General features: G+C 37.6%; 1 protein-coding gene across 2 annotated transcripts in view; it reads left to right on the top strand.

Annotated features, from left to right (window-relative positions):
* lrp1ba (low density lipoprotein receptor-related protein 1Ba) overlaps window positions 1–12,042 on the top strand; it is a 260,042-nt gene that overhangs the window by 70,754 nt on the left and 177,246 nt on the right. For both annotated transcript variants that reach the window (XM_039682989.2, XM_039682988.2), the window contains exons 9-12: window positions 2,412–2,598; window positions 2,986–3,129; window positions 6,503–6,739; window positions 7,138–7,318. In XM_039682989.2, coding sequence (XP_039538923.2) covers window positions 2,412–2,598; window positions 2,986–3,129; window positions 6,503–6,739; window positions 7,138–7,318 — 749 coding nt within the window. The remainder of the gene's footprint in view (window positions 1–2,411; window positions 2,599–2,985; window positions 3,130–6,502; window positions 6,740–7,137; window positions 7,319–12,042) is intronic.

Below are 12,042 nucleotides of genomic sequence, written 5' to 3'. Positions count from 1 at the left end.
GTCAAACTTTGGTTCGTTTTTCTCGAAAACAATAGATGATCCATCAGCGGCTGTGTTTATCAGTGTTATGAGACATCTGGTGTTAACTAATACCCAGATGCAATACTTTGAAAATTCCTTTTGGAAAGCGCCCGCGCGCAGGTGTTCATGGTTTACGGGATGTTTTGAGTAATAACTGCATTTGTATCAATTTCAGACGTTTTTCATGCTAAGTATCGTCTCGCTTGGGGTGCTGTTGATTCTGCTTGAGTTGTATTGGGATTTGCTTTTACTGTTGATTAGTTGTTGCATTACATTTTTATGGAACAACTTTCCTGTTAACACACTATCCACTCCTACTCCTACCAGTCAGACAGTTTGTTGTATTTTTACATTCTTTTTAGGGGCGAACTAATTAAAATAATTAAGAACTAGAGACCAGAATAATATGCCAGTTCAAAAAAGAAGAATTTATATCCATCCATCCGTCCATCCATGAGATGTTTTTTAAAGGTACAATATGCAAGATTGTTTCGCCACCAGGGGTCGCTAACCTCTTACAATAACAACACTCGCGTCTCTAAGTCGAAGTTAGTCGCGGACGTGGAGCTCTCGGCATCTCGAAAGATGTTGATCTTTACTCCTCTTTTTGTCTCAAAGTCTGCTTGCCATGATCCATAATGTTTGAACAAAACCCTGCTAGGGACGTTCACGCTGTTGAGCTTGCATTAACAGGCAAAACCCAGTTGTCCACGTCTGGTTACTATTGCAGTACAAGGTCAAACCTGGCGGAAACCGGGGGTAATGCGAATATGTTTCATTGACTGGCGCACAATTTTCATTGACTGGCGACTCCTCACCCCTGCTCACACGCCCCGTTTCCTCGGTTAAAAATCACAATTTTCTCACGATTTACGAATAGTTGGAAATAGTTTTAGTTGGAATAGTTGGAAACATTTGGGATATTGTAAGTAATCAACTAAATGAAATATATGACATTGGCCTAGTGGTTTTTGGGTGTTTTACTGCAAAAATCTAGCCTGGCTGACGCCAGACCACAGATCATTGAGAATGAAACGTGGTCTGGAAACCACATGTTAATTTTTTCTTATTTGATGCGTGGTTTACGAATGCCCAGAGCCGTATTATTGGGTGCTACGAATGTCTATCAAATGCGTCTGTACATCAATCAAATGCGTCTGTGCTCCCTCCCCGTTCTGTGATTGGTTCCCTATTTCATACCGAATAAAGTTCCTTTTTGCATCGTCGCTCTTATTCATATCTTGTCTGCACTACTCATTCTCCCAGACGTTCACATTTTTTTTAACGTTTTATGAGACCGCGGGGTAGATCAGCACGTTACAGTACAAATCTGCCACACACGCAGGACATCAGTTCTGACTGGATCACTTCACAAATCGTCACTATCTAACGCTAACATTTTCGTCTTTTTATTCGTTGACGAAAATGTCTATAGATTTTCGGCACAGTTTTTGTCATTCAAAACTAGTTTTCATTTAGTTATCGTCTCGTTTTCGTCCGTGAAAAAATGTTGTTGACGAATAATTTTCGTCATTATTTTCGTCAACGAAATGAACATTCTATTAATCAAAGAATCCTGAAAAACGTATCACTATTTCCACACAAAATATGTGGCATTGATAATAATAATAAGAAACGTTTCTTGAGCAGCATATCAAATCATCATATTATAATAATTTGTCGAGGGTCGTGTGACACTGAACCTTGGAGTAATCTTTCAAAGATTTTACGCCACTAACTTGTCAAATCCAATGAATAGTTTTTTTTGATTGGAAAAGTCCCATGCCACTTGTGAAATCACAGGAAGTATGCAGCCAAACGGTGGGCGTTTATGTAAATTGATCGCACGGATGCAAAGTTAGGGCTTGTTTTCCTTGACATTTCTGTAGCCACCTCATTGTCCCATGTCAGAACTGTTATGCCTGGATGAGCATCGGGTTGTTTTGACCTTCACACCACAACTCTTTTGTGTGCTTTTTTTTTACTATTGATTTGTTCATCCATTTCCTGCAAGGTTCAGCTCTAGCATATTCCCTGGGACCTTTATCGGAGGTTATATTGGGGACTTTTTCCTCAAAGCTGGCACTGAAAGATAACCTGAATTGAACTCGACTACCGCTAACTCATTTGTTTTCCTCGTCACTCTTTCTCCTCGAAATCAAAGCCTCAACGGTACCCATCGGTAATTTGTAGCACAGATGTGACATCAAAGATCCCTGCATATTTCAACTGGTGTCTGACTCCGTTTATTCAGCTAAAGCTACATTGGATGGATTAAAGAAGTGAATTTAAGCAGACGTATTTGTGTCATGTTCTGAATTAAGTCGAAGAGGTGCCATAGCCCCTAGATGAGTCTTTCTCTCTCTCCATTCCTGTGTTTCTCTCTCCAGGTGTCGCACCTGTACGGATTAGCACTATTTGAAGATTACTTGTTTGCGACGTGCTCTGAACCCTCCAGAGAGAGCAAAGTGGACATATTTAGGATAAATCGCTTCAACAGCAGTGACGCGAACACCGTTACCACTTTGGAAAGTGCCAAAGCCGTCCGAGTTTATCACAGACTGGCTCAACCTACAGGTAAACTTGTTTGTGGGAGTGGAACTAATATAATCAGCATTCACTCATATTTAAAAATAGCGATGACTTATTTATTCTGAAGTACTAAATTATACTGGAATGCGACTAGTATCTGTTATTCATGAAAAACAAGAGCAGAATTCATTTGGGTGAAATGCTATGTACTTTGCTACATTTGAGACCAATCAATAAACGCTCTGCCCGTGTGTCATGAATGAGGTGAACCAAAATATATACCGGCTAATAAATTTGTGAGCGTTTTTGAAGATGATGGTGTCTTTACTGCAATTTCTCTAAAAAAAAACAATAAGTAAAACAATAAAAGCAACTGTGCATTTGGTATGTAGCAATGCTCGCTCGTTGATGCTGACCTTTCTCTTTCTCCAGTCAGGACTCACTCATGCAGCCCTGACCCACACGGACGGAAAGGTGGATGCTCGCACATCTGTCTCCTGAGCCACAACTACAAATCACGCATATGCCGCTGCCGGACTGGCCACGTCCTTGCCAGCGACGGGAAGTCCTGCAAAAGTGAGGGTCGCAAAATGCCAATTTCTCTTTCCTCTCTCCTCCTCTTGAAGCTTCTAGGAGTCTGATTAGCATCTCGGAGACGGGTTTCTTATGTAAATGGTTTTACGGGTATTCCCAAAGGAAAGGGTGCTGCTATCTGAAGCCATATATCAGACAGATGGCCCTTGTGGGTTTGTCGAAATGGAAATTTATGACCAAATGTATGGAGGCCCAAGACGCTGAAGAATGGACACGTTTCTGTGATTAATAGCACACTTTTAGCACATTAGGGAGAAATACATGGGAAATTGATATGTTTTGTCTTTTGGCATCAGGATCAATGGCTATTAGAGAATATGTGTACGTGTTTTTGGGTGTGTAGGGCTACATCAGATGATTTTAAAGTTTCTCCCGAATCTTCAGATGGCAGACCACTTTAACAGTAAAGCAAAAATTGCAAATCATTTTGCACCTTAAAGGGATACTCCACTTTTTTTTTTTTTGGAAATAGGCTCATTTTGGAATCGTTTTGGAATCGTTTTCGAATCCATTCAGCCGATTTTCTGATATTTAGAAGAATATCAGTAACCAGACAGTTTCTGGTCTCATTGACTTCCATAGTAGGAAAAAAATATACTATGGAAGTCAATGAGACCAGAAAATGTCTGTTTACTGATATTCTTCTAAATATCAGAAAATTGGCTGAATACATTAGAAAACGGTAAAAACCCAACTGTTTTAATCTGGGGGAGTGGTAAAATAAGCCTATTTCCAAAAAAAAGTGTAGTATCCCTTTAAGGCGAGACAAGGCAGGTAAAAAGTTCTTCTTTTTTTTTCCACTGGTCAATTTTGAGATTTTGGGATATTTGTCTTCAATAACATGTCTTCTTGTGGTGAAAACACATTTAGGTCTTTATTTTACTACACTTTGTCTGTTTGCGTCTGTAGATTTCGCATAAACTCTTCAAAAGTTGTCGTTATAAATCATCCTGCTGCTCAGCGATCGTGATCTGCACCCATGTCATCACACCCACCGTTAGAAAGCTCTCTTTCTCCTGTACAAAACGCTGTCAGATCCAAATATGGTCATTTCCTTGTAATCAGCAACCAATCGTGAAAGTAAAAGGCGGGATTCAACTCTAAATGCGCAATCTCATTGGCTGATGCTAAATCTTTAAAGCCAGTTTTCTCAAAATGACTTTTCTCTCACACTCTTCCACTTCAGTAGCACCTATATACACCAAACTTTCAAGTCTTGTACCTTGTTATATTATGCAGACATTTACAGAGGGATTTGTAAATATATTATTCCTGGCGTGATTTATGTAACATTTTATTCCAAAAAACATGGCGGAAATCATTTTTTAAGGCAATTGGCAGTATATTCTGATTTACAGGACAACACAAGTAGATATCCATAAACCCCTTTTTTTCTCATCTAATATGTGAACACAATGAAATAATTTTGAACCTGGCTTTATCCAATACTCAGATTTCGTTTTTTTAAAATCTTAATGTAGGTAATCAACTGGGAAAGTTTCAGGGTGATATCTGCTAGTTAAAAAAATGACCCTATTCACCTGTAGTGTCTAGCCTTAAACATATTACCTACAGTTTTAACGTAGTGTACGAATTACGATGTACCCAGTGATGAAAATTCAAAAATATTGTAAATTTGCTTTGTTTTCTATATCAGTCAAACAATTGTATATCCAAAACGGTCTAATTAGAATTCATAATAATGCATTGTCCCATATTAATGGTTTTGGACAGAATTGTAGTGAAATTATACTATTAAAATCAGTTATTCGTGAAACAAGAGACTGAATTTCTCTGTAAAATGTCATACTTTTTCACCTACGTTTTTATATGCAACAATTTATGTACAACTACAATTGAGCAATATCTCCTGCTCATTTTCCATGAATGAGGCCCAACATTGATGACTCAAACTGAGAAACTAAGAAAACGTCTCGGTTACGTATGTAACCTTCGTTCCCTGAGTACAGGGAATGGGATCCCAATTCGTCAGGGAACTCCCCGGCGACACGCTGGAGTTCCCAGGACGAAAGGGAACCGTGTTTTCAAATTTTGACTGTAATTTCTGTAAAATCTGCAATATCTATGTTTATTCATGCTATGGAAGCTCACTCCACTTCAGAGTAAAAAATTCACAGTAATTGTATGGTAAACTTTTTTACTCAAGTACCAAACCTAACCTAAAGTTCAATGCCTTACCTAAACCCTTAAACCTTCTGAAACCATGATTATAGCTTAAAAAAACATTTTGTACAAGCCAGATTCTTTATCTGTCAATTTCGTAGCCACGTACAAATTATTACGAGAGTGTGTCACCAGGTGAATTTCCACATTTACATCCATTGATATTATTCATAACTGATGTGTCACCCAGATTGCAGCAATCACATGCGTCAAATGCAGGTGTGTATCGGCTATGTTATAGTGGCTTTAAATGTAGCACATCCAATTGAGTGTTTTGTTTTTTATCTCAAGTGTCATAATGCGACGCTGTTTCCAGACTGATTCCAGACTCGTCATTCATTCGTTATGAGTTGAAGTACCATTCATTTGTAAATGATTCAATTCACTGGATTATGCAAGAATGCATTACGACATGGTTATTTAAAGTACTGTAGTTCACCCAAAACTGACATTTCTCTCTCTTTTACCCTAGGAGGCATTAAAACATTGTGCGTCATTGATTTTCACGTGTCATGACCGAATTGCATGAGATGAAACCACTGCCATTAGTTTTAAAGGCAGCAGAATGGTTGCTTTTGATTCAAGAGTCAATAACAGCTAAAATTTCTGCATGTTCCTCACACAAAGAAATCATTTGGCTTCAGTCCCGTTCATAGTTACTCAAACACAATTTTTCTAGCTGGGTTCCTCTATCCCTTCATCCGATTTTCTTTGTCTCCCTGGATCTTATTGTCAGACCTAATAATAATTGCAATCATGATGTTTGCAGCATTTCAGCTCGTAATAATGCGTTTCGAAAACATTGTGCTTCATACACATGTGTCCCTCATTTTAATGCCCCCACTTAGGACCCTATTTATCCCTGGTTTCTTTTTTACAAACACGCACACACTCGGATACAATTACAAACACATTGCAACTGTTGTGCACCAAAAGATGATTGATTCGATAGAACCGAATCGGTGGAACTAATTCTGGTTTTAATTAAACTAATGTAATTAGCTTGAGCCTCTTGCTTTGGATACATTTTTGTCAAAGGCTTTAATTTGCAGAACTGAATTGAAAACGGAGGCTAATTATGTCAATTAATTAAGCTCCGACAGTACCGTGGCAGAAGGCTTATTACGTTGTGCCATAGCATTTGTTTACTTGGGTAATCGTGTCTTCTCAGAACCAAAGAACGAGCTGTTCCTGTTTTACGGAAAAGGACGACCCGGGGTTATTCGAGGTCTGGATATGAATATCAAGTCTGGCGATGAGCATTTGATTCAAATCGAAGGGCTTGTGAGTCCCAGAGCGCTGGACTTCCACGCAGAGAGTAGCTACATCTACTTTGCCGACACCACAAGCTTCCTAATCGGACGCCAGAAGACTGATGGAACCGCTCGGGAAACGATCCTTAAGGACGGTATGTTTTATCATTCATGACTTACCCTATGCTTTACTCTGAGAGATTAATGTTTGCTTTTGTTGAGCCTTACCGCAGTTTTATTGTGGAAAAAGCTGTTAAATATTCTCTAACGAACTCCTTTTCGCTCTGGCTCTGTAATGAATCATCTGTGCAACCATGGTACGGTAGAAGCAGGCCACCTGTACTTGAGCACTTCTGTTGGCGATGTTTTCCAAATGGGATGTTATTCATCATACATTTTATGCAATTCAGTTGTAGGGGGATCTCGCTGGTCGATACCGCATAATTCCACTAGGAAGAGTTAGAGGAGGACAGTGATTAATTGAGCTGTCTTTGATGTTTTCAAGCAAAAAGAACAACATTTTCTCGATTTATTTCTGCTTCTCTTTCTTTAGAGCTGGATAATGTTGAGGGTATTTCGGTGGACTGGATCGGTAACAACCTGTTATGGACAAATGACGGTTATAGAAAGACCATCAACGTGGCCGGGCTGGAACGGCCCTCTCAGACCAGGAGAACGCTTTTAGAAGGCAATATGTCTCATCCCAGAGCCATTGTTGTGGATCCTCTAAATGGGTAAGCCCATGATACCTTTCCTGCTTACAGCAGCATTTAAAAGCTTCTTCTGCAGGGATTTCAGTCTGCTAAAGCCTTGGACAAAATCCAGCCATTTAGAGTGCACCGGGGGGGGGCGGGGATGTTTGCCCTTTGCGCTTAGAGATTTCATCAAGAAATTTCAATAACCGTGTGCTTTCTTTGTTTTCTTTAACAAAGAGCTGGTATCTATGGAAGCTTGTTTCCGCCACAGAATGAAAAATAAAAAAGGTAATTGCGACTTTTTATCTAACAATTTAGAATTTTTTTCTCACAATTACGAGTTTACATCTCGCAATTCTAAATTTATTTCTGAGAATTGCGAGATGTAAAGTCAGAATTGCGTGATAAAGTCAGAATTGCAAGATATAAAGTCAGAATTGTGAGATATAAAGTCAGAATTGTGAGATATAAAGTCGCAATTGCATGATATAAAGTCAGAATTGCGTGATATAAAGTCAGAATTGCGAGATATAAAGTCAGAATTGCGAGATATAAAGTCAGAATTGCGAGATATAAAGTCGCAATTGCGTGATACAAAGTCAGAATTGCGAGATATAAAGTCAGAATTGCAAGATATAATGTCGGGATTGCGTGATACAAAGTCAGAATTGCGAGATATAAAGTCAGAATTGCGAGATATAAAGTCAGAATTGCGTGATACAAAGTCAGAATTGCGAGATATAAAGTCAGAATTGTGAGATATAAAGTCAGAATTGCGAGATATAAAGTCAGAATTGTGAGATATAAAGTCAGAATTGCGAGATATAAAGTCGCAATTGCATGATATAAAGTCAGAATTGCGTGATATAAAGTCAGAATTGCGAGATATAAAGTCAGAATTGCGAGATATAAAGTCGCAATTGCGTGTTATAAAGTCAGAATTGCGAGATATAAAGTCAGAATTGCGTGATACAAAGTCAGAATTGCGAGATATAAAGTCAGAATTGCGAGATATAAAGTCAGAATTGTGAGATATAAAGTCAGAATTGCGAGATATAATGTCGCAATTGCGTGTTATAAAGTCAGAATTGCGAGATATAAAGTCAGAATTGCGTGATACAAAGTCAGAATTGCGAGATATAAAGTCAGAATTGCGAGATATAAAGTCGCAATTGCGTGTTATAAAGTCAGAATTGCGAGATATAAAGTCAGAATTGCGTGATATAAAGTCAGAATTGCGTGATATAAAGTCAGAATTGCGAGATATAAAGGCAGAATTGCGAGATATAAAGTCAGAATTGTGAGATATAAAGTCAGAATTGTGAGATATAAAGTCTGAATTGCGAGATATAAAGTCGCAATTGCGTGATATAAAGTCAGAATTGTGAGATATAAACCATTCTGAGGGGGAAAAAAGTTAGTCTTTTTTTCCCCTTAGAATTGGCCTGATAACTCGCAATTGCGAGTTTATATCTCACAATTCTGAGAAAAGATGTCAGAATTTCGGCATATAAACTCGCAATTATGTCTTATAAAGTCAGAATTGCGAGATGTAAACTCGCAATTGTGAGAAAAAAGTCAGAAATTTGAGATAAAAAGTCTTTATATTTCACAATTCTGACTTTATAACACGCAATTGCTACTTTATATCTCGCAATTGTGACTTTATTTCTCACAATTCTGACTTCATAGCTCACAATTGTGAGATGAAAAAGTCGCAATTATTTTTTCATTCAGTGGCGGAAACAAGCTTCCATAGGTATCAGATAATAATAAAAAAAACAAGAAAAACAAGAAAAAAAACATGGTACTACTATATACCATGGTACTTTCTGGTGTCAACCTCTTTGAAATGATACCGAGTTAACAAACATACATTTATTCAATATTGTTGTTCATGTAAATGAAAAGAGAGTAAATAGCAGAAGTACCATTGTGTCAAAGCGAGCTAATGTGAACATCCTTATTCGATGTCATTGCTCAGATGGAAAAGCTTAAAGGGAATATGGAGAGACCATGACTGCAAATCGCTGTCTTGGCAGAACGGTGAAGCCTGACTTAAGAGGTTTAAAAGTTTAAAGGCAGGTTCTGGTTTCTGCTTACATTTTAGTGACTTCTTTCCGTGTGCTGTACACTTGACATGTCTATCCTCGTAATGGGTTTTTGGATTGGGTAGTCTGTTTTTTTAATTGCTTCGATGTCTTAGAATTTTAGATCATTTGCAAAAAATGACTTGGAGTCTTTGGAATAATTACGAGTAATCAGTTTTAATCTGCAATTAATCTGCAACTGTGTTACTGGAAATTGGTTTAACATTTCAAGCAGTCCAAGTTTTTTTGAACTTCGGATCACAGCTTAAGCTTTAGCTGCCGGTATGCTGAATATTCAATACCTATCCCAGCTTAATCTCTCCCCTTTCAAATCCCATTTCACTCTCTAAAAACTGTCCTTTCCATGTCTGTCCTTCCGTATCCCATGTACGCATGTCATTTCCTGTCTGTGCTAACATGATAAGATGGAGGATTAGCTGTTATGACTCTAGGTCCTGATCGCATTTGCTCTCTCTCTCCATCACTCGGACGATTTTCCTGTTCACAGCAGGTGCTGTCACTCAAAGCCCTGCCTCATGAGTTATTCAACAGGTCACTGAATATGAGTGGGGGAGTTGATTCCCTCTGTCATGTTATGTTAGGCTGTGTTCAAATGCGCAAGGCCGTGTCACAGTGTTAAGTTTATGTGGTGAAATGTGAGAGGTTTGAACTTGGAAAAATAGGACCTTGTAAGAGTTGCAGAACAAAAAGTTTTGGCTCCCAAAGAATAAAGTATTTATAACATCCAATTTTGAGAGCCTTTTTTATTAGGTTTTTAGGTGGTTAAGTGAGGACGTTGTCCTCAATACTTTTGAAGGATGTTTTTTTTTTTGCGGTGACCTGTCTTCTAGAAGGCATCTTTGAGCAAACCCAGCTTAAGATCATAGCTGTGTTTTGTAATATTGTACTTGGTTATTGAATTTAGTAGTGATGCACCAATGTGAAAATTTGTGGCTGATACCGATAACCGATATTAATATTGCTGTTATGGCCGATACCGATATTTACCAATGTCAATATCTCTGTATAGAATACACATAGTAATTTAGTAGTGATGCACCGATGTGAAAATTTGTGGCTAATACCGATAACCGATATTAATATTGTTGTTATGGCCGATACCGATATTTACCGATGTCAATATCTCTGTATAGAATACACATAGTAATTTAGTAGTGATGCACCGATGTGAAAATTTGTGGCCGATACCGATATTAATATTGCTTTTATGGTTGAAACCGATATTTACCGATGTCAATATCTCTGTATAGAATACACATAGTAATTTAGTAGTGATGGACCGATGTGAAAATTTGTGGCCGATACCGATATTAATATTGCTTTTATGGCCGATACCGATATTTACCGATGTCAATATCTCTGTATAGAATACACATAGTAATTTAGTAGTGATGGACCGATGTGAAAATTTGTGGCCGATACCGATATTAATATTGCTTTTATGGCCGATACCGATATTTACCGATGTCAATATCTCTGTATAGAATACACATAGTAATTTAGTAGTGATGCACCGATGTGAAAATTTGTGGCCGATACCGATATTAATATTGCTTTTATGGCCGATACCGATATTTACCGATGTCAATATCTCTGTATAGAATACACATAGTAATTTAGTAGTGATGCACCGATGTGAAAATTTGTGGCCGATACCGATAACTGATATAAATATTGCTGTTATGGCCGATACCGATATTTACCGATGTCAATATCTCTGTATAGAATTCACACAGTAATTTAGTAGTGATGCACCGATGTGAAAATTTGTGGCCGATACTGATATTAATATTGCTTTTATGGCCGATACCGATATTTACCGATGTCAATATCTCTGTATAGAATACACATAGTAATTTAGTAGTGATGCACCGATGTGAAAATTTGTGGCCGATACCGATAACTGATATTATTATTGCTGTTATGGCCGATACCGATATTTACCGATGTCAATATCTCTGTATAGAATACACATAGTGATTTAGTAGTGACGCACCGATGTGAAAATTTCTGGCCGATACCGATAACTGATATTATTATTGCTGTTATGGCCGATACCGATATTTACCGATGCCAATATCTCTGTATAGAATACACATAGTAATTTAGTAGTGATGCACTGATGTGAAAATTTGTGGCCGATACCGATAACTGATATTAATGTTGCTGTTATGGCCTATACCGATATTTACAGATGTCGATATCTCTGTATAGAATACACATAGTGAGGATTAGAGCCGCAAGATATTGCTAAAAAATGACATTGCGATATTTTATTTTTCTGCGATATAAAAACAATTTCAACAGATGACTTGAATAGCTCTATTTGGAAAGAAAGAATCATTCTAGAATGACTGGGGTGGTTTTGTCATGGAGTAAATCCGCATAGAAACTAATATTAATAGAAATGTTAACTAATATAGTTAACTAGACTTTAATAAATGGAACCTTGTTGTAAAGTTTTTCTTCTCTTAAGTTCAGTGTTGGACAGATCAGTTGTTTTAACCATTAGTTAAAGAGTTACTAAACCCTAAACCAACTTTTTTTTAGTTAATGATCTGTAAGAATGGATCTTTATTAATACCAGTCATTGATTCAAGTAACTTTTTTGACATTTGTGTATAAAGTGTTTTATTTCTACAATATATGGTG

Source organism: Pimephales promelas, chromosome 2, assembly GCF_988280905.1.
Source record: "Pimephales promelas chromosome 2, fPimPro1.hap1.1, whole genome shotgun sequence".
Lineage (NCBI taxonomy): Eukaryota > Metazoa > Chordata > Actinopteri > Cypriniformes > Leuciscidae > Pimephales > Pimephales promelas.
Note: the sequence above shows the minus strand (reverse complement) of the source record. Positions and strands in the feature narration are given on the sequence as shown.